This window comes from Labrus bergylta, chromosome 16 (assembly GCF_963930695.1).
Source record: "Labrus bergylta chromosome 16, fLabBer1.1, whole genome shotgun sequence".
Taxonomy (NCBI): domain Eukaryota; kingdom Metazoa; phylum Chordata; class Actinopteri; order Labriformes; family Labridae; genus Labrus; species Labrus bergylta.
This window is the reverse complement of record NC_089210.1, coordinates 20069305-20090512: the sequence shown is the minus strand read 5'-3', so window position 1 is coordinate 20090512 and position 21208 is coordinate 20069305. Positions and strand designations below refer to the sequence as shown.

General features: G+C 42.6%; 3 protein-coding genes across 7 annotated transcripts; 2 read left to right on the top strand and 1 right to left on the bottom strand.

Annotated features, from left to right (window-relative positions):
• On the top strand, positions 1 to 2921 carry pvalb8 (parvalbumin 8). The gene is made up of 5 exons (XM_020636292.3): positions 1 to 234; positions 667 to 734; positions 1245 to 1377; positions 2081 to 2190; positions 2605 to 2921. Exons 2-5 carry the CDS (start codon positions 674 to 676, stop codon positions 2628 to 2630), a joined length of 330 nt encoding a protein of 109 aa, XP_020491948.1. The 5' UTR covers positions 1 to 234; positions 667 to 673; the 3' UTR covers positions 2631 to 2921.
• A 7489-nt stretch (positions 2922 to 10410) lies between these two features.
• Positions 10411 to 15100, top strand: aimp2 (aminoacyl tRNA synthetase complex interacting multifunctional protein 2). Of its 2 annotated transcripts, none has more exons than XM_065964674.1 (4): positions 10411 to 10580; positions 11229 to 11447; positions 12547 to 12781; positions 14239 to 15100. In XM_065964674.1, exons 1-4 carry the CDS (start codon positions 10542 to 10544, stop codon positions 14625 to 14627), a joined length of 882 nt encoding a protein of 293 aa, XP_065820746.1. In that variant the 5' UTR covers positions 10411 to 10541; the 3' UTR covers positions 14628 to 15100. The 2 variants fall into 2 exon arrangements, with proteins under 2 accessions (XP_065820746.1, XP_020491871.1); XM_020636215.3 differs by having other exon boundaries at positions 10412 to 10664.
• A 1184-nt stretch (positions 15101 to 16284) lies between these two features.
• Positions 16285 to 19097, bottom strand: zgc:161969 (uncharacterized protein LOC569044 homolog). Of its 4 annotated transcripts, none has more exons than XM_029277804.2 (2): positions 18724 to 19097; positions 16285 to 18455 (listed from the first exon to the last, which is right to left on the bottom strand). In XM_029277804.2, the coding sequence occupies exons 1-2, from the start codon at positions 18791 to 18793 to the stop codon at positions 16672 to 16674; spliced, it is 1854 nt and encodes a 617-aa protein (XP_029133637.2). In that variant the 5' UTR covers positions 18794 to 19097; the 3' UTR covers positions 16285 to 16671. The 4 variants fall into 4 exon arrangements, with proteins under 4 accessions (XP_029133637.2, XP_065820745.1, XP_020491942.2 ...); XM_065964673.1 differs by having other exon boundaries at positions 18888 to 19096; XM_020636286.3 differs by having other exon boundaries at positions 16285 to 18387; positions 18724 to 19095.
• Positions 19098 to 21208: the final 2111 nt, after the last annotated feature.

Genomic DNA, 21208 nt, shown 5'->3' with positions numbered 1-21208 from the left:
TCCACGGTGGAATGTATGGGGCGGGCGTTATAAACAGTGAAGGTTAATTAGTTAGCAGAGAAATTGGATCAGGGGCGGGCAGTTAGAACTTGATCCACAGACAGGTAACTCAAGCAATCCCCATTGTCACTGCAATCAGACCTATATAAATCCGCCTTGACAGACAAGCAGTCACCACACACAGCCTTACCTTTCTGCTGGATCACCAACCGGACGAGAACCCCCCACAACACGGTAAGTTGCCGAGTGGATTCTTGGGAGGTTTGCTGTTTGAAAGGAAAGTTGCTGCTTTCTTATTTTTGCTGTTTTAAAGTTTTTGCAGATTCTCTGGCTCCTCTGCGCTTTTACTCAGAGCACTTTAAGGTCGTCCTAGTTTGATTAAAGGTGAAATAATTGCGTGCGTAATGGGGGAGAGCTCTGCGCGTTCTTTTTTTTTGCCAAAGAAGCTTCTGCAACGTTTAAGCTGTGCGTAAGAGACAGTGGAGTGTTTTTAACAGTATTTCCACGCTGACTTTCTTTACATCTTTATGAAAATGTAGGACTTATTTGAGCAGCATCGTTACCTGCACACCTTTTTAGCTATCTATCAGTGACAAGTGCGCGAGTTTGCTCCTGTTCCTGGATAACTGTGTTAATAATTCACCACGCTTGTCTCCCTACATGCAGGAATAAAATGTCGCTCTCATCTATCCTTTCCGCTGAGGCCATCGACAGTGCTATCAAGGACTGCCAAGGTATCGTCTTCCACCAATATCATTAGTTCTCTCTCTTATTCTATACCGTATAGCCTACATCTTCTGGAGCCCTGCGTGTACATGATAGTCTGAGACTGTCGAGATTAAAGACGCATACAGTCACAGAGTTGAGTTGAGCACACAGTAAAGGCTTTGTTCGAGGGTATAAATGAAGATTTAGACTTATTACTGGAGGTGGCCGATGATGAAAACTGGCCCCTCAAACCTCTAAAAAGCTGAAACAAACTCCTTAGAGAGCATTGAGGTGTAGTATTAACAGCAGGAGACTCTACCTCATCACACTTAATAACACCTTATCAGACACATGGCATCTTGTTCAAACAATTTAGACTGATATGAACAGTTTGAGGATTAGCTGAATATTATTACTCAAGACTTTTAATTCTAGTTATGAGATATATAGACCTTTAAAGTCCTTTAAATCCTAATGATTGAAATGTATCCTGTGTGTGTGTTTCCTCACTGTGCTCTTTATCCTTCCTCCTCCAGCGCCAGACTCCTTCTGCCCAAAAAAGTTTTTCCAGTTGTGCGGCCTCAACAAGAAGAGCCCCCAGGATGTGAAGAAGGTTTTTGGGATCATAGACAATGATGCCAGCGGATTTGTTGAGGAGGAAGAGCTCAAGTGAGTGAGCAAGGGTTTTCTTCTTGGCAGTTTTTTTTTTTCTTCAAATGGATAAAAGATCAGACTTCTTTCACCTTTCCTGTGAGGTTTTTTTTAATTATTTTTTTTAATTCTGCTGCACCAGAAGGAATTCAGGGACGGGGGGGGATGACAAACACTCTTAAGACTTTCAAGTTTTTCATTGCTGACAGGGCATAGAGGACACATTGCTTTGTCATACTATGTCAAACAGAACAAACACATGAATCCCCATAAGAACATTCAAATCTCAGGACGGGCTGTGAGAGTGTGGACACTGTGAGATACTCTGACAAGCCTGCAGAAATGTAGTAACTGTGCAGGCTTTTTGTCCTCAACATTTAATGACTTGCATATTCCACTCTCAGCACACGTTGTTTTCTTGCTGCTGCTTTTGATTAACCTGTACCTTTATGTGATGTGTGTATATAAACACTGATCTTCATACTCTGACAGCACAGCAGCTCCTAAACTTCATTGCTGTATTAAATCATGTGTGATTTTACAGACCTATAACTAAGTTAAAATGTAATGTTACCTGGGCACATTTAGATGATTCCTTTTGTCCAATAAGAGCACATTGAACCATTGTGTTAAATCCTGTTATCTGCTGTTGTGGTTATTGCTTTGTTTCCATTAAAACACACCTCTGACTCTTTTGCCTTTCTGTCTCCGTGCACGGCAGGTTTGTCCTCCAGAGGTTTTCCCCCGGGGCTCGCATTCTAACGGACAAGGAGACCAAGGCTTTCCTGTGTGCTGCTGATGGCGACAGCGATGGGCGGATCGGAGCAAATGGTGAGAATACCTGCGGCCTAAGAAAAAAATCTATTTTCTACTTTGGCGATTTTCTAATGCAAAAGGAACTTCGCTTGTTGTAAACCCCCCAAAATGGTCTGGTTGTTCTGGGTCATTAAGTTAGATGAATACAGACAACCATACATTCCACTGGTAAAATAAGAGATGAAAAACACTGCAAACTTTCAGTGCCCTATATTCAAAATGAAAGTACCCAACCGAATGCAACGGGCCTCAAAACTTGCACCATGACACTACTTTCCAATTTTTGATTTGCTTATGAGTTAATTTATTTTTTGGGTTATAACCGACTATTATTAGAAATGTAGTGTTAAGCATCATTGTTCTAGCTCTATTGAGGCATGTGTTAGGCTGATGATCATCCATCTTATGCTGTTCTGTTTTTCTCCACAGAGTTTCAGGCCCTGGTCTTGTCCTAAACGACTCGACTCCATCGTCTCTTCATCTCAATCTGACCCCGGCTTTCTCCCTGTTCCACAGCTTCAAGGGCTCTTCTAGATTTAGTCGATCACTTTCCCCTTTCTGGTTAGATCAAACATTTGATTTGTCAGACTCGCTCGGTTCCACAGACAAACACACTCTCATCATGTTTGTAGTGCTTTTCTTCTTTTTTACTTTTCGGTTTTTTCGACCGATCGTAAAGCTGTATTTCCCAAATAAATGTACACTAAATTTACCAAATTACTGAGAAATAAAATAATAAAATCCAACTCCTGTGGCTCTTTTCCTTTGTTCATTTTTTTGTTTTCATTATTCTATTCAAGTGTTATATTTTGTGGGTTTCTGTGGGTCTTCTGCAGTTCAAGATGTCACCAGGTGGCACGATGAGGAGAGCTGTGGAGTCTGTTGATGCACAAGATGGTACGACGATATTAGAATTGGGAATCTAAATATGATACTGATCCAGATGTTCCAATACACAAAACAAGCACACAAGCAAAAACACATTCACACACCCTTCACTGCGTCCTTTAATATTACCCTCATACAGCAGTAAATGGGGCCAAGGGCCAGACAGGTGAGAAGTGAGACGTGTCCTGAAAACGCAGGGTTTCTGTTTGAGATGTACAGTATGTACAGTACAGGTGTGTGTGTGTGTGTGTGTGTGTGTGTGTGTGTGTGTGAGTCACAGAGCTAGTGCAGTGAAAAGCAGGGGAGGTGACCTTGATGACCACCTGAGTGTCACTGTGGCTGGATCGAGTGACACCTGACCTCAGCTTTGTAAATAAACCCAGCTGAACCTCCGAGCTTGCTACTCAGACACACACACACACACACACACACACACACACACACACACACACACACACACACACACACACACACACCACACACACACACACACACACACACACACACACACACACACACACACACACACACACACACACACACACACACACACACACACAGAGAGAGATAGGAAAACAAAACCAGAAGCATTTGCAAAAAATCAAATATGAGGTCAGACTCAGACGGCCCTTCATGCAAACACACATGATTCTGCATATCAAACACACGCACATCAGAGATGCTGTTAATGAATGCATCAGTGTAATGGAAATGCAAACTCAGCAGAATGCTATAGCTCAGAGCTTGCTTATTGTTGGAGCTATTGGCATTGTTTAGTAATAACTGATTATTTAACATTTTTTCTTTTATTGTGTCTTTGTTTTAGGGATGTGGTGGTTGAGTTTGTCTTCTTGTTGTTATTCTGAATATCTGAGTCATTATTTGTACGTTTGTTTCATAAGAACTTGGGGTACATGAAGAGTACGGGCAAGTATGCTAAAAAAAAATCGACTTTCATAATCAAAATACTAAATACTCTGATACTACTTGACTTTTGATACCACAGGTTATAAATGATACATTATATTAATGATCGATAGTATCAGAAAGTACCAAAACGTCTTCTTCTGTCATGATTTTCACCAAAAGCTGAAGACAGAGAGTACTGTCTAAATTGTAAATATGACGTTTGCATGCTTTTGAGCCATTCAGACAGTGTGCAGGAGTCTTTTGTTAATTAAAAGCAAGAAGTTACAGAATATTAGGTGACTAGGTTTTATATTTTTATTGCTGTGGTATTGAAACAAGTATTGGTATCGTTTAAAGGTCTGAAAACGTTATGAGTGCCTGAAATTTCTTTTTTAAATGTTCATCCTGCGTAAGATTTAGTGTCAAGTTTCCTAAGTGGCTGGTTTGATATTGAGTTTATTTATCAATTGATTAAGCATAAAACGCTGCTGCTCTTACATGCATTTCTTAGTCAGCTCAGAAAAAGTCTGCACAGAATGTATATTCAAGAATCATTTTATTAAGCCCATCAGTTCTCATAAAAACATCGCCTCTCTCCTCCCTGCAGCACACTTTAAATAGCACACAGCTTCTCCCAGTCTCTGCATTTAGCGGATTCTCTGGATTTAAATTAACAACTACCTCACTGTTTACCCGAGCACTAGAGGCGCCAAAATGCAGAGTGCCACACGTTCCTCCAGCGGTTCCACCTGAGCGTCATGTCAATTACCTGTTTATCACAGACAGAACCTGATCATTAGTGAAAGACACCTGCTGCTCACTGCTGCGAGGTGAACCCTGCTATTAGCATGAAGTCGTGCTCATAAGTGCAACATGTGAAGTCAGAGCTATTGCTGCTTGATTCTGATGACGTGCTGCGATAATGACAGAGGCTTTAAGAGTGTTTACAGGCCTTCATCGATCAGTACCTTAAAAAAGAAACAATAAACACATCTCCTCACCTCCTGGCCTTTAGCTCATTTTCATGATACATGCTGGTTTCTTTTATTTTGATACGCAATGCGGCCATGGCTGCCCTTATTTTCATAAAATACACCTTTAACTGGATTATTTATTGAATAATAATCTATGGGGTTTCACTTTCTAATAATCATGGCATTCTGGTCTTGTTATAATGTACATGTTGTCCTTTTCATTGTGTGATTATTTTCTATTCTGAAGCACTCCAAACTGCACTTTAAGTATGAAAGGTGCTATAGTGTTGAAGTGTTTTATTATTCTATGTACCTTGTCATATCATAAAATTCATTGTCTCCAGGATGACATGAATGCGATGAAGCCAAGCAATGATTTATTTTTCATTAAGTTGGTGACTATTTTAGACAATTGAGTCTTAAGAATAGGGGGTGGGGGGGGGGCAAAATCAAAGACACAGTACAGTACAATACGATATGATACGGCCTGGTAGGATACAAAACAGTGCAATACATTTGATATCTGGGTTCTGTGTAGCACTGCCATGCAAAATATTGTGATATTTTGTCTTCTCCTAATGCATGTCGGAGAGTGTTAACCAGCTACTTTTACAGACATGTTGTCTGTTGGGGGGGACGGGGACGGGGACGGGGACAAGGTCGGGGAAGCCAGTCGGTAACACAAGCCAGAGGACACACAATGGAGCCGTGACCCCTGCGGGTCAGGGGAGGCGAAGAGTAAAACAGGAAGGAAACGTGAGCCAGCAGGTCGACGCTGACTGCTAGATGTGCAGCTGTGGGACAGCAGAACAAGATGATGTGACAGGCAGATTACCTGGACTGAAGGGCAGAGAGGGAGGGACCCAGGGAGAGAGAGAGAGAGCGAGAGAGAGAGACATAGAGAGAGAGAGGCTGGAGCGATGTGTCTGGGAGAACGCACCTCTGACAGGACAATAATGTCTTTGTGATATTTGAGAAAATGTGGGAAATATGACAGACGGCAGCAATTCAGCTTTTGTGTTATATAAGTTTATGCATATATTGCCATTTGCAATAGTTGTGACAGGAGACCAGGCCTGCAGGATATGAGGAAAATCTGTGATGTGTGATAACATCATTCAATATTGCAGTGAAAATATTATTATGAGCTAATTCTAGAATATAGCATGTTAGCTTTTGTGACAGTACATATGTGTTTCTAAATAGCAGGAATGCTTTATTTTTCACCAAAAGCTCCTCAGTAACACATCGTGTTTTATAACCAGTTAATCTGAGTGCAGCGGATTTCTGGTGCTGCAAAAATGGGATTGAATAATCCAGGTACTTTGTAGGGTTGTCACAAAACTTCAACACGCTGCGAGTAAAATCGAACGGGAACGTGCCTATGTTCCCACAGCTCTAAGATTTATTTCAAAATTAGGCCCTATGTTCTTAGAAAGTTGGGAACATAGGACTGACCCCAAATCGAACAATATCAACAAGGGCTGCGCAAATAGTAGAAGTAGTAGAAGTAGTCGCAGAAGTCACTCTGTTATGTCAGGTTGTAGCATCAGGTAACAAAGTATGAACCAATCAAAGAAGTACTCAAGCAAACGACACCTCCGGTAACATTTTAGTGTGCTGCAGCGTGCATCTCTCTTTAGGATGAACACATCGGCCTCCCCTGCTCGTCAACTTCAATAATTGATGCCCTCGCTTCATTGTCACCAAAAACTCATATCAAGAAAGGAGTGTCAGGCTCACCTTACTGATTAAGTCTGTGTGAAACTTTAATGTGTGTCCCATCTTTAACTGATAACAAACTGAGCTTAAAGGTATCAGAGATGTTGCTACCCGATAGTCTGAACAGGGAGGAACGTCGTGAAAGATTTAACTGGCGCGTTAGGATGACTGAATGGGCTTTGTGAGCTCAGCGCAGGAACTCTATCCATAATGCAGGGGATGACAGCACTGCCTCTGTTCCCCAACAAGCATTAGTCCTGAGCCTCTACTTATGATGTCTGCGTGCAGCTTCCCTTCATTAATGAATGATGGGCAAAGCACGTATCAATGGCCATCCCGGATACACACAGCAGGGCGCTCGTGGAAAGCGATTTTCTAGAAATCCACTTCCACTGTAGCTCCGGCTCGTTGTTTACATATCTGCTTTTTGACAGGTTTTTAGAAGCTATTAACTAATTCAATGTTTGCAATTTGAACTAAAAAGCCACACCCTCCTTAAAGCCCCCGAGCAGCTGCTACATGTGCTGACTCACGGGGCAGACACAGTAATGGCTGTCGCGCGGCAGTAGACGGGTACTTTGCAGACTTTTCCCAAATGAGAAGGCACAATCAGATAAGATGGCGAGAGTCACCCGGGACAAAAAACTTTTGACGAGCTCAATAATCGAGGCCAAACTGTCGGGTTGGGAGGCGGGCGGCTGAAGAATGGTTGTGCTGAGGTAGAGCTCAGTCAGTAAACATCTTACAACATCTGAAAGTGAAGTAGATGCAAACAGAGAGTCAGCTAAACACACTGCAGTTATAAAAAAAACTTACTTACAAGCGTCTTCCTCCTTATGGGCTGGTTTGGATAACATTTTCATCAACAGAGATTAAAACTACTTCCTGTGATGATACTCTCTTTTATGTTCCCTCACATTAGTCACAGCTAAGTTATAGGCCTCCTATATCAGTGAGATTTTATCCATACCAATACTGCTTATTGATATTGATACTCTAGAGATATTTAAAGATTAAGAAAAAAAAAAGCTCAAAACGCCTTCTTTGTAATCATTGTTGAATGTTTTTTAAAAGGATACTTTTGGTGAATGAGGCTCGGCTATTAAAGGAAAACACTAAAGGAATGTTATTGTTAAATAGGAGCAGTGTTTGTCCATGAGCTGAAGTCAGGTACCAATCAGGGACAGGACAGGAAGTCCTTTCTCTCTTTAGCTGCCATCAGTCTGTTTAATAAATAATATACAAGGAATACACCACCTGTATGCAGGACAGTTGTATACACCTGAACATAAAGTATTTTCTGTGTGTGTGTATATAAATTTAGATATTTGAATCATAACCAAAATGGTCTCAGCCTTCTGGTTTAACCATGTGTGTTAATGAGAATAATAACATTGATTGTTTGACTTATAATTGGAGTGTATTTCCCTGAATGTCCAACTATTCCTTTGAGGCAGAGTATAGAAGTCCAGGGAAAAGTTTTTTTTTTTTAAATCCCGCTGGCCAATCAGTGACCCAGTAAGACAAGCACCTACACAGCCCATGTCAGCCCCGCATCCTGCAGATTGACAGACTTCAAGTCCCTTGTTCGTACATGATTTAAACACCTACTGTGCACTGTCAGGTTTCAGCTCCCTCCGCAGTCTCAGTTTCTCGCTCTGGTCTTAGTCTGGACATCAGATCTGCCGATTACCTCAGCCGGGCTGCCAGGTCAAAGTCCTCCACTAAGTCACAGCCGCTCCAACTTTACTGTAAACTTTTGAAGGACTCAAACACGTGGAAAGTAATTTTACTCCTCTTGCCTTTGAGTTTGTTCATAATTCTTATTTCTTGTCATTATCATCAGTCTGCCTGTCTATGTCGACTTTACTGTCAGTCTTTATCGCATCTATGTCGCTGCCCATCTTTGTCTGTTCTAATTTTCAGTCTTTAAGTCTATTTTACAGTTTGTTGTATCGTGTGTGTTATTTCCTAAAAACCTAACCAGGGACAAGGATTGCAAATAAGCAACAGCAAAAGACCTATACACTGCATCGGTTGCACTTTCATTAGATGTTACAAAACCTACAGGTATTGTCCCTTAACTAAATCCTATTTACAAATTCACACATGGAGCTAAATGTCTGAATGCATCTTCTGCAGTTACTGTTGTTGTTAGGTTCATAGCAGAGTGAACAGCTCCTCTGTTTACTGCTCACCTCTTGCATTGCACTTGCACTGAGAAATAACACTGTGGCGTCCTCTAGTGCGTTTGCAGTGAAACATTCAGAGAGCAATGTGGTGACGTGAGACGTTCATGTAACATCTGGATGATTTTAGCACAGCTGTGTGGGTGTCATAACAACAAAGATTAAAAGCTCCTGTTGGTTAATTCCAAACGAATCAATAAAACTCACCTTTCACTGGAGTCTAGTTTTTTTTTTCTGCTGCATTCACGTGCACCTCGGACGCTCGGAGTTCCAAAAGATTAGACGGTTTTCTTCCGACTTAAGTGCGTTTAAGTCCAAACTTTCAGTCCTTATGTTGAAACAAAAGGAATAATAAAAGAGAAAATGTTGAGTCCTCAAAGCCTTGTGCAAGTTACTCTGAGCGAAAAGAAACTACAACATGTGGACAAATACAGATGCACTGATTCATTAAAAGTTTTGCATCAACACAACATTTACTTCCGTCCGTCATTTTCGGCGTAAAATGACGTCACGTATGATTACCTACCTTTTCCCTTGATTTATCAAGAGTGCGCTTGTAAACAATATGGCATTATTGAAATCTTTACAAGAATAGCTTATGAAAAAGATTCGCATGAATATCCAAAAGGCTAACAAAAAGACAGACCATTTCAATATTTTAAATTAAAATCATAAAGGCAACATAATACAAAATTTAGTCTTTATAAAACAGTCTTTAAGAACTGGGGTTTTTAAGGTTTGTTGTATTATTGTACAATAATAATTATTTCTTTGCATTCTTATTTTCCATGACTTTAAGTGTTTTTATGTAAGACAGATGTTCATTAAAAATCGGAAAACTTGCCATTCACGTTCATGTACCTGGATTTGTGTGTATAACATGTACAAGAATAATGACAATGTTCACAAAAGATTAATTCTTCTTATTGTCCATGGTAAATCCAGTTGAACTTAGAAACCTTTGGGTAAAGCCAGTCATGTAAAAATTAAATAAATGATCTGTAGTTTTCACAAAACACACAGCTAAAGGTTTCAAATCCTTATCGCTTTTGAAACAAGTCGATGGAAAACTAAATGAATCTCTTTTATCAGGGGAATCACAATAACCCAAATGTTTTTCAGCATGTAAAACTGTTGCTCCGATTTTAGCAGGGCAGTTTCGTTTAACTTTTCCATTCGGTAACTATTTTTTCTGATACTTTATTTTTCTTTTCGTAACATATATTGACAGTACTTAACATTTTAGAATATCAATACAAAATTGCCAGCAATCACACCTCCCGTAATTAAGACATTTAACCAAAAAATAATTATCTCAAGTACAAAGAAAAAAATAAAAAGGGGTAAAGAAACTCTATAAATGAAAAATAGGCTCGTAGGCCTCTGGAAAAGGGATCAGACTAAGTTACAACATTTTAAACAGGCGTTTAGTAATATCAATTAATCTGTAATTGCGCTCCACTTATTCGCGAAAGTGGTTTTAGTAGTTTTCAGATTATTTCTTCAACACTTAAACGCACCGTTAGCTTCACCGGATGTGATGTCACTGCGGCCTCTTGCCTGCGTGTCCGCGTCGAGCGTCGGTAGCCGCTGCTGCTGCCTGTCAACAGAGAGACACACCTGTGTCCGTGTTTCTGTTTTTAACCGTGTATTTGTGACAGTAGGCCACTAACCGTCACCCGCCATGTACCAGGTGAAGCCCGTCAGTGGAGGTCACGTGAAGGTAGATTTACCAACGTGCATGTACAAGTTACCAAATATCCACGCGCAGCAAGGGAACAGCTGCACATCTGAGCACGCGCTTCAGGTAACTGTTAACTGGTTTCGTTTGGACTGGGTTCATTTTGTCAACAGGTTAGCATCATGTTAGCATCATGGTTAGCAGGTGTTTCCTCCTGTAGTTCGTTTAGTTTTTCACCTGTTCATACATACTAACCTCGCGCGTCGTATTAGCATTAGCTCCCTTTAGCTAAACTAGCCGGCTAACTTAGCATGCTAGTACAATTAGTAGCTTCACTTCTGGCTGATGCAACAATTACTGCAGAACTCTACAACACATTCAAAGCTTGAAATCCAGGGGATCGTTTGAGGAGTTTACTAAGGCTGACACTGAAAGAAATGGTAACAAAAGTGTCTTAATGATGACATAGCTGTACACAGGCGACCCTTACTCTATACCAGGGCTCATCTCAAAACTGGGATTATGTTAAATATGTTATAAATACTGTATCAATGTTACATTTCCAAGGACATTCAATTGTAGAAAAAAAACCTGGTTTCAACATTGGATTTATAACAGCTTCAAGATCTTTCTGAAACACTTAAAACTGTAAACTCCCTTCATGATGTGGTTCTCTCCTCCTCTCTGCAGAATGGCGAGGTGGACCCAGCAGTCAGGGCTCTGGAGGCCCGGCAGGATGAGATCTTGAGAAAACTGTACGAGCTGAAAGCTGCTGTGGACGGCCTGGCCAAGACGGTGACCACCCCCGATGCCGACCTGGACCTTACAGTCAGCAGCTGCCTCTCCTCCCACAGTCCCATCCCTTCAACCTTTAAAGGCGTCACAGATCTGGACACAGTTCTTGGCAAGGTGATCGATCAAATGAGAACCATTCTAGCCTGCTCCACATCCAGGCATGAGCTGAATCTAGGACTTCTAGTACATTTTACCTTTCACTTACAGGGCATATAAAATCTTTGTATACAAAGTCTCTTGACACAGCCCGGACAAAGGCCGCAGCAAAGAAAGAGAAAAAGTCAGACCCAATACTTAGTCACATGATTTGCAATTTTTCAAAAAGATATGCATTCAATGGCCAGATTGGACAAGTGTGAAAATGCATGATTTGAGAAATTACACTTGTACAAAAACAATGTAGCATGGAATCAGCTTTTTTGGGGAGTAGGTTGCATTCTTATAGATTTTCTCCATTGTCAATAATGGATTTAAATGCTGCTAGAAAGACTTGTACTAAAATAAAGGAAAGCATTTGTTTCTATCCAAGAGGCCCAATTCCACCCTGAGTGTTTTGTAAGACACAGAATACCAGGGCTGTCATGATACCAGAATGTGAAACTTAAATATGATTCTAATAATAATCAAACCACACTGATACCTTTAATGATTAGAAATTGCAAGAAAACTCCTCCACACTGTCTAAGCTGCACCAATACATTTACAACATTTTGGTACAGAAAAGTTTCAGATTTATGTTTTCAGACAGAGTGCGGGAGTTTGCTTGCAACCTAAGTTTTTTTTTTTTTTTTTTTGTTTTTTTTTTAAAAGCCTTGGTACATTTTGCTCCTATTGTTAACTTGAACTATGTAGATCTTATTGCTTTGGAACACGTGGTATCAAAAAGTATCCACAAAACAAACATTTTGACAACTTTACAAAATACGTATTGTCTTCTGGGAAGAGAAAAAAGGTAAATCTTGAGTGTGTAGAGTGCAGTCTTGAGTTGTTTACCTGATCACACCCTTCACAAGAAGTCATTACAAGTTGGGAAAACAACTCTGACATGAACAACCTGCTCATAATTGGAATGTGTTTCAAAGAGACATGTGGGTGTGGACTGATTAGAGCCTGTTTGTGCAGATTGGATTGACCTTTTTTAAAGCAGATGCATGCCGTAGCACTTTGTTTATTTTGGATGCTGCTCCTCTTTTATCTCCCATCATGTCATCAGGACCTCGGTGCTCTGCGGGACATCGTCATCAACGCCAACCCTGCACAGCCCCCCCTGACTCTGCTGGTGCTCCACAGCCTGCTGTGTCAACGCTACCGGGTGCTCTCCACCGTCCACGTCCACTCCTCGGTCAGCAACGTGCCACAACAGCTCCTGTCCTGCCTCGGACCCAGCCACGCAGACAGCTACTCCCGCAACTTGTTTCAGCTGGGCTTCACTCTCATATGGAAAGACGGTAAGGCACAGTCAGAGAGGCAACTGATTACAACACCTTTAACTATGCCAAAGTAATCGTACCATACAATGAACACTGAAATAAGACATCAAGCCATTAGAGGAGAGGAGAGGCTTTTTTACTGTGTGATGAAGTGAATGTGTCTTTTGAATAATGTCAGTAATAAGACAACAATGCAGCAGCCTGTATGTCCTCCTAACTTCAGATTCTGGTCCTGAATCGTTTTTTTTTGGACCAGACAAGGTAGGTAGTTTTAAGACACCCCCACACAGTCGTTTTGGCCCCTCGGTTTGCCAGATATGAGAGCAGTTATCAGGTCAACAGGTGTTGCAGCGATGGAAGCGGGCAAGAGAAGTGGTTCAGATAGAAGTGATTGTACCCGACCTAAAAAGCCTCTGCATGTTTCTAATAAGCTCCACGAGCAGAAACGTGCTCATCAATATTGGAGATGCTTTTGAAAAATGGAGAGAGGTTAGAACACAGAAATGTTTACAGACTGATGCTGAGCTGGATAAACACTGAAGCTTCCGTTTTCGGGACATAGAAACCCCCATTTGCATCGACTCTAGAGAGGAGGGTTGATTTTAAACTGCAATACCCATTTTAAACACTAGGTGTCAGAGTTACATATTGCTCCTTAAAGGATGCAAGGATGGACATATTTTAAAACAAAAATCATCTTTTTGTGCTCAACACCTATTATGCTTGATTACATTTATGGTTTATTACGCTTTTGAATTAAGTCATTTAAAAATTGGTTAATACTAAATTATCTCTATGTATCAGTCATTTAATTACTAAACATTACAATCTTCGTACTCACCCTAAAATCTGGTTTACAAGACGCACTTTTAATACCTATTTTTTGATCCAAAAAGTGGGCTGGCACCTATGTACCAGTACGACCAATAAACTGGTATAAAATGTGGAGACATGAGCTGTCATGACTGCAAATGCAGCCGCCATCCTCACCCAGTTCAAGACCTAAAATTCACTCCCATTCATTGTGTTCTGCAAGATGCTGCTTTGCATAGCATGCTGGGATACACAGCGACACAGACTAGGCTGGTGATGGAACTTTTTAACGGCTTTTCTCCTTCATTAGGATATAATTGTATATTAATAGAAAACAGTGGTTTAATATTCAATAAAAAAAACCTTGTGGAGTGCTGGTTTGATTGAAAGGCTGCTCAATTAAAGACAACAGGTGAGCAGCGTGACTCTAGTCAAATTAGTCGCAGCCTGTGGGTCTGTATTTCACACCTATCAATTAAACTGTAGGCTGAGAGCACAGTACTGTAACTAGCAGGACTCCCCGAGGCAAAAAGAAATGGTGCTAGAGTTAACTGCACAGAAACTTCAGGTTGTGGTGTTGTCAATAGTTGTCATGCTTACTTGATCTAAAGGTTGTAAATGACTTTATTTATCATTGGTTTAACTTTTTGTTCATTTTACAGTCCCCAAACTGCAGATGAAGTTCAGTGTGCAGAACATGTGTCCCATCGAGGGTGAGGCCAACATTGCGCGTTTCCTCTTCAAGCTGATGGCGCCGTACCCCAGTGACCCGGCTCAGGCCACACTGATTGATAACTGGGTGGACATGGCCTTCTTCCAGCTGGCGGAGGGCAGCTCCAAGGAGCGGGCCGCCGTCCTCCGGGCCCTCAACTCCGCTCTGGGCCGCAACCCGTGGCTCACCGGGTCTGAGCTCTCCCTCGCAGACGTCGCCTGCTACTGCTGCGTGCTACAGAGTGGCTCCGTCTCCTCCGCTCCAGCCAATGTCCAGCGCTGGATCAAGTCCTGTGAGAACCTGGGACACTTCAGTCCTGCCAAACTGCTCGTGAAGTGACCCCCGGGCTGAACCAGGACCAAGCAAAGTGAGAGAAGGGCATTAGAATTTTAAAATACACGGGCCATGTCTGAAACAGTTTCTATTACTTCCCTCCTTATCGTCGTTTGTAACCAAACTGACAGAGACGAGGGCAGGAGCAGGAAAGTTGACAGTTAAAGTTTCTTCTCTCTGCCATGCTGCTTTTATATAACAAAGAGATGCTAGTAATATGTTTATTTTGAAAGGGAGGAAGCATGAGAGGACTGTAAAGACAAGGGGCTGGGTGACGGATTCAATCAAAGGTTCTGACAGAAGCTATCTAACACACACACTGTACACCTTCCACCCACTTTGTGCCTAACATGATCCTGTTCTAAATGTGTGTGTGAGTAATGTGTGGTAAAGGGTATTACCGGGTGTTTTCAGGAGTAATACTTTGTACCATTTCTTTTCTGAACTCATTAAAACTCAAACTTTGGATCAAACTGTGAGCTCAGGACTGATTGTTTGTTTGAACTAACTGATCAATCCAAACTGAAGTGCACAAGTGTGTCCAACAGGTGGCAGGATTTCCTTTAATGAACCGTCATGTGGTTACTTCTAACAGGGTCACAGAGCTCTAGCTCATCAAAACGGAAAAGGACATCTCAGGTCTCTTCCTTGTTTCCTCTCTCCTCTGCTTCTTTGTGGTGGGAGGGACTAAGACTCAAGTGGAGGAGGCAAGTGAGGGATGTAATTAAGGGAACTGAGATGTACCCCTAGAGTCATGTAAGGTAGGGAAACACTGGACGGGTGGTTCCTCCATGATAAAGACACAAGAACTGGAATATAAGAAAAGAAATCAGAGCCAACTTGGCGTGCATGTTTCTGGACAAAACCAACCTGTCCATACTTTGATACTTTTTGACACCACCTGCTTTAAAACCGCACGATCAGTTGTAATGATCACTAGTATCCTTTTTGTAGAAGCCTGTGTGGCTCCAAAATCATTTCTCAAGCAAGTATGTCTGCAAATGAAATATGAAAACTACAATCAACCCTTTTACTTGGACAGCTGTGAAGTGTTTTTTAATGTTCACTTGTTAACTGTTCCTTTAACATCCAGCTGTAAGATATTCTATGTTAGCCTGACACACGTGCGTCCTGCAGGAATCCTTTAACACACACTCCCCTGACGATCATTCGGTCGAAGTCGGTTTTCTCTCTCTCCTTCTCGTGCTGCTGCAGAAGTCAAAAGACGAGCAGACAACTTGAATACATACATACACAATCACACATGCCATGATGTGCAAAAGAAGAAAAAGCTAAACCCGAGGGTCTCCGGTCCTCTCCTGGGGTTTGGGTTTTGCGTCGTTGTCGACAGCTCGGGTCCGAACAGAGAGTGTGTGTTAGTATGCTCTGACAGCCTCCTGTTGGTCTCCTGGCAGCTGCCTGACAAGACTGACATGTGGACACAGGGAAGGGGAACACACTGGGGGACTCTGCAGGAGGAGGAGGAGCAGGCACAGTTTGGGCTTTTTTGTGATGCTCCGAGTCTTCCTCACGCTCAAAACCAAAGCTTCTCTGAAACTGTAATCAGTGTGTCACTGCTGCATGCAAACGAAGCAGCAATGCCGCCTCGCCAACAATCGTTTTCCAGTCGAGGGAAAAAAAAAGCAGAGAATCAGACCGCAAATAAGGCTCTTTCCATATCTCTTTATATATGATATAAAACATACAGACACGAGATGCATTCTCATTAAACAGCCGTAGAAAAAAGACAAAGACACATCACTTCAGTTTGACCCTGTAGCTACCTCAAATCACAAACAAGAGCACAGACACACAACAGATGCTTTGTCACTAACTTCAGTTCATGAATGCCATTGTCCATGATTGTCTTTTTTTTTTTTTTTTTTTTTTTAAATCCATGAGGCCATTCAGCAGTGAGAAGTATATGATATCCAAACAGGTTGGAGGCGGAGCGATAATAAAAAAAAAAGAAAAGACACTTTGGGGGCTTTTTGTCTGAAATAATATATTACTCAGGGTTTGATTCTGCATCGTTAAAAGGCAGAGAGATTCACTCTGTGATCAGAGTGCACACGTTGCTGTTGTATCTCAGCAGCTGAATGCGTTCAAAGTAGTCGTCGGTGAGAAAGTTTCTCTGCGAGGTGACCAGGTTCCCCTTCTGACTGAAGAGCCGCTGGACGGGCGCCGTGGAGGGGAGCGTGGTGTTGTATTTAAGGAAGAGCTGCTTCACTCGGGGGAAGTCCTGAAGGCACTCCAGGCTCTTCCCCTTCCCTTCGATGTACTTCTGAACCTCCTCCATCACCCCCCGCTGCTGGATCTGAATGGCGGGCTTCACGGGCCCGTAGCTGAAGAAGTCGTCCTCGGACTCGATGGTCGACGAGTTGCGGCTGGCCGTCGCCACGGTGATGATGCAGGGATCCATCTGAGAGGCCTCCGTCGCCAGCAGGGAGCACATCTCCTCCCGCTCCGACGCCGCCATCCACCACAGGCGGAACTGAGGCGTCGTCGCCGTCGCTATCTTCGCCTCCGTGCTGGCGAACAGCTCCTGGAACCGCACGTCGATGGCCACGACGACGGCGTTGATGACGTCGGCGAAGTAGTTGGCGGCGTCTTTCTGCTCGTTCAGCTTGTTCTTCAGGCTGAGTATGGTGGGGATGACCAAACCCAGGTAGCACTTCTGCTCCGCTTGGAAGAGCTCGAGTGCGAAAGCGAGCGGGTGGAACACGGCCACGTACTCCTTGAGGAACGCCGTCTCCTCCGGCTGCATGCGGGACACCTCCAGGCGGGCGCACAGCTCCGTCAGCTCGCGCTCGCTCAGGGAGACGACCTTCTGCACGGCGCAGTACTCCACGTTCCAGCGGACGACGGCGGGGACGACGAGGGCCATTTTCCCGATCTCCTCGGCGGCGTCCATCCCCACCTGGAGGTGGTGACACTTGCTCCATATGGAGTACACCTTGGCCATCGTGCTGTAGTGGAGCTGACACATGGGCCCCTGCGACACCGCCTGCCAGAAGTCCTCCGTCACGATCAGCTCCAGGGTGTGCGACGCACAGCGCTGCACCGTGGGCAGGAACAGCAGCATGTCCTGCTCCGGCTCGCCCTCCAGGATGGCGCCCACGTTCTCGTAGAAACCGATGTCGTCGTCGTCGTTGTCCTGGACGTCCAACGCGAACTCTTTGAACACGCTCGTGAAGGGGCTGCCGTTGTCGGTGACCGTGGTCTGAACTTTGCTTTCGATGTTGTACGCGACGTGGATGTCGTGTATCCGCCCGGCGATGTTGTCGTAGGTGATCCTCCCCTGCAGCCGCGCGAACCCCAAAGCGGCGGACTTCCTCTCCAGGGACGCGGCGTCGATCCAGTGGCAGGTCATCCCGAAGAAGCTCCTGCTGTTGGCCGTCCAGACGTCGGCCGTGGTGCACACGTACTGGACGCCGCTCAGCTTGGACATCAGCTCCTCTCGCATCCTGGAGAAGCCCTGGTCCACCTTCGTGAACAGGGTCACCCTGTCCATGGACTTCAGCCCCTCGGTCAGACCCTCGATCAGCTTCCTGAAGCCCGGCTGCTCGAGCACGTAGAACGACTGACAATCCTCCACGATGAAGTTGAAAACGAGGTCGTCAGTCTTCGCCTGGGTCATGCATTTGGCCATGATCTCGGCTTTGAGTTTTTTGAGCTGCAGGTGTCTGCTCTCGTCTCCATTCTGCTCCTCTTTCCTCCTCCCTCTCTTTGCATCCGGCCTGGCCTCACAGCCCAAGTGTGTTCTCTGAAACACAGAAACGGCAACAAAGGTTTTCTTTTTTGGAAGTTGTTGGGAGGGTTGTGTCATTTCAACTTTAAAAAAAAAAAAAAAAAGAAAGAGTTTGAATAAGTTTGCAAACTTTAACTGCATTAAAAAAAACTCAGAATAACACTTGTGCATTGTTTTCTGTTGCAGCTGGATTATAAGCAGAGCCTGCAGCGCCTTCAGTCTGTGCACAGCATGCAGCCACAATGTAACGTTATTTCTCACCAGGGTATCTACTCATTCATCGACTCCTGTAATCATTAACCCGGCGCACACAAAGGAAGCATTACAGGGAAATTACTCTCTGTAACTTACGTCTAAATGCTTCTTTAGGTTTGATGTGGATGTTTTCGACGTGGACAGCAGATTTACCCTCGGCAGACATAGATTACACTGGACGATGATATTTTTCCCTTGATCTGCCTTGTACGTGAAATGGTGGCGATAACGCCAAGTGTGCATTGCCGACTTGCTCTCACCGTAGTTGTCCGGCGCATCGACATCCATTTTCGGACGTTATTTCTACTGTTTACTGACGTCCTTAAAATATGTATTAAAAGTACCGTAATCAGGTTTAGTAATCGTGATTACACGTAAAGTAACGATGGCGGAGGATGTCTCCTCATGAAAAGGGGGCAGGCCTTTGTTCAGATGTTGCACAGAGAATAAAGAAGGAGCAGACGCGGTGGTCACTGCTTACCTTCGCACATGCGCGTTTGTAGTCGACAGAGTCAACCGAACCCAGCAGTACGCATGCACTGTACACTCACGGGCACCCGTACTGTAACGTCACCGTCCACTGCTTGGGATTTGTTTGCTCACATTCCTGGTAGTACTTTTACCAGATTTTCCTTTTCCTCCAGCGTTGGAGTGAATTGGCGCCACCTACTGGACTGTGGAGGTAGAGTATCACAAGTTTTTCCTTCAGCCAGCTGTGTCAAACATAAATAATATTTTAGTAAAGAGTGAAAAAGAAGGATGCATCAAATAATCCCTGAATTGCATGATTTAATAAAGATATTTATTTTAATTAGATTAGACAAATCTCAATAGATGCACAACATTCTCTTTTACAGTGTCTCCTTTTTTTATATTGTTTATATTTCTTGTGTACTTAACTAGTTACGCTTTTATTGATTGTTCTGCTCTCTTTTTTCAGCACTCTTACTAACAAGGGTTTACAAAGTGCTTTGACACGTGCACAAGCAAACACAACAACACAACAAAAACAAACGACAACAAAAGTATGTTGTATTTAATCTTTTCTTATTTAAGACTAGTAATGCTAAGTTAAATCCTGGTTGTATATATTCCCATTCTTAGTTTTGATATTTTTAGTGCTTATTTACTTTGTATTTAATATTATATTGTGTTTAAATTTGCTAATATTGTGTGTTTGGATAACCTGCTGCTGTAACGCCACAATTTCCTAGTTTGGGATCAATAAAGTAATTCTATTCTATTCTAAAAGACCATGACAACACAGCAACCCAACCTGAGACACCCAACCAACAACAACAAAACCCCAGCAGTAACAGAACCCAAACAAAAACCTGAACAACATTAGAACCCAGAGCTCTAATAATTCATAACTCTGGCATGGCATAGCCTTTATTTTTGTATGTAGAGCTACGTATTGGAGAAATGCACATACACATCAAATGTACCTGTGCAAATGACAATAAACATCTAATCTAATCTAGATTGAGAATCTTAAAGGGGGAAGAGCTGTGGGGTGGCATGTGTAAATCTGGTATTTAAATGGGCAAAAAAGCAGTTTCAAGAAGAGAACAAACTAGTGTGCACACATCCAAGCAGAATGCACACAGGTGCAGGACACGTCTTATTAACTGCAGAAAAAAGAGAAAGGTCCGCACACTGTTCAGTGCCCAATGAGCAACTTTATGTCTCTTTTTTCCTGCACTATAGCAGTTTGAAAAAGCAGCAATTAGCAAGCTATATGATCTAAGCCAGGGGTGTCCAAACTTTTTTTCTTGCGGGCCAAAATTGTCGTGTTAGAATCGCTCGCGGGCCACAGGTTTTGTTTTTTAAAATATAGTTGAAAAAATAGTAAGTCTTTGTAGATCAGAATCAAAAGGCTCCTAAAGAAACCCTTTAATAAAAGGAAATCAAATATTTTGATTTCTTCGTTCTACTTTATTTGTTTTTTTCTCAGAGTCTGTAACGTGGTTCATGTTTTTAGAAAAGCTTTCTTCATTTAGCTCAGGTCATTAAATGGTTAAACAACAGTCCGCTTGTTTGCAAAAACTTTGCATACGTTTTTTTTCATAGTTTACAAAAAAAATGTGGAAAATAGTAAAAGCTGTAGATTTACTGAACATTTTCTATTTTAGGAATATTGTTCGTCCCTTGTTAACATGAAAAAGAAAAATAAGATAATGTGCCAATCTTAATCGAGGCCTTGGGACAAAATCTTCTGATTCTTCATTTGAAGTCACGGGCCGCAAAAAATCCCCTCAAGGGCCGCAAATGGCCCTCGGGCCACACTTTGGACACCCCTGATCTAAGCCCTTCTCTGATTGGAGGAGCCTGTGTGAGCGTGATGAGAGATGAAGGATTTGTCAGTTATTCCCACGTTTTATCTTTTTCTGACAAACAATTATCATTATTTCTCATATTTGACTCACCATCTTATAACCGTCTGAAAGAGAAACAATCACTGCCATTTGCATCACTATCTATCTATCTATCTATCTATCTATCTATCTATCTATCTATCTATCTATCTACACTCTTCGAGTACCTAATTGCTTTTTTAAGTTCTGTTCATCAGGGGATT

What these genes read in the sequence shown, in the direction of transcription:
- pvalb8 (XM_020636292.3), top strand. Translation starts at nt 674, where the DNA reads ATGTCGCTCTCATCTATCCTTTCCGCTGAGGCCATCGACAGTGCTATC. An exon ending in GTTGAGGAGGAAGAGCTCAA is followed by an intron (nt 1,378 to 2,080) that starts GTGAGTGAGCAA and finishes CGTGCACGGCAG; the next exon opens with GTTTGTCCTCCAGAGGTTTT. An exon ending in TGGGCGGATCGGAGCAAATG is followed by an intron (nt 2,191 to 2,604) that starts GTGAGAATACCT and finishes TTTTCTCCACAG; the next exon opens with AGTTTCAGGCCCTGGTCTTG.
- aimp2 (XM_020636215.3), top strand. Translation starts at nt 10,542, where the DNA reads ATGTACCAGGTGAAGCCCGTCAGTGGAGGTCACGTGAAGGTAGATTTA. An exon ending in CATCTGAGCACGCGCTTCAG is followed by an intron (nt 10,665 to 11,228) that starts GTAACTGTTAAC and finishes TCCTCTCTGCAG; the next exon opens with AATGGCGAGGTGGACCCAGC. An exon ending in TGGACACAGTTCTTGGCAAG is followed by an intron (nt 11,448 to 12,546) that starts GTGATCGATCAA and finishes TCATGTCATCAG; the next exon opens with GACCTCGGTGCTCTGCGGGA.
- zgc:161969 (XM_020636286.3), bottom strand. Translation starts at nt 18,915, where the DNA reads ATGGATGTCGATGCGCCGGACAACTACGGTGAGAGCAAGTCGGCAATG. An exon ending in ACCTAAAGAAGCATTTAGAC is followed by an intron (nt 18,388 to 18,723) that starts GTAAGTTACAGA and finishes TCTGTGTTTCAG; the next exon opens with AGAACACACTTGGGCTGTGA.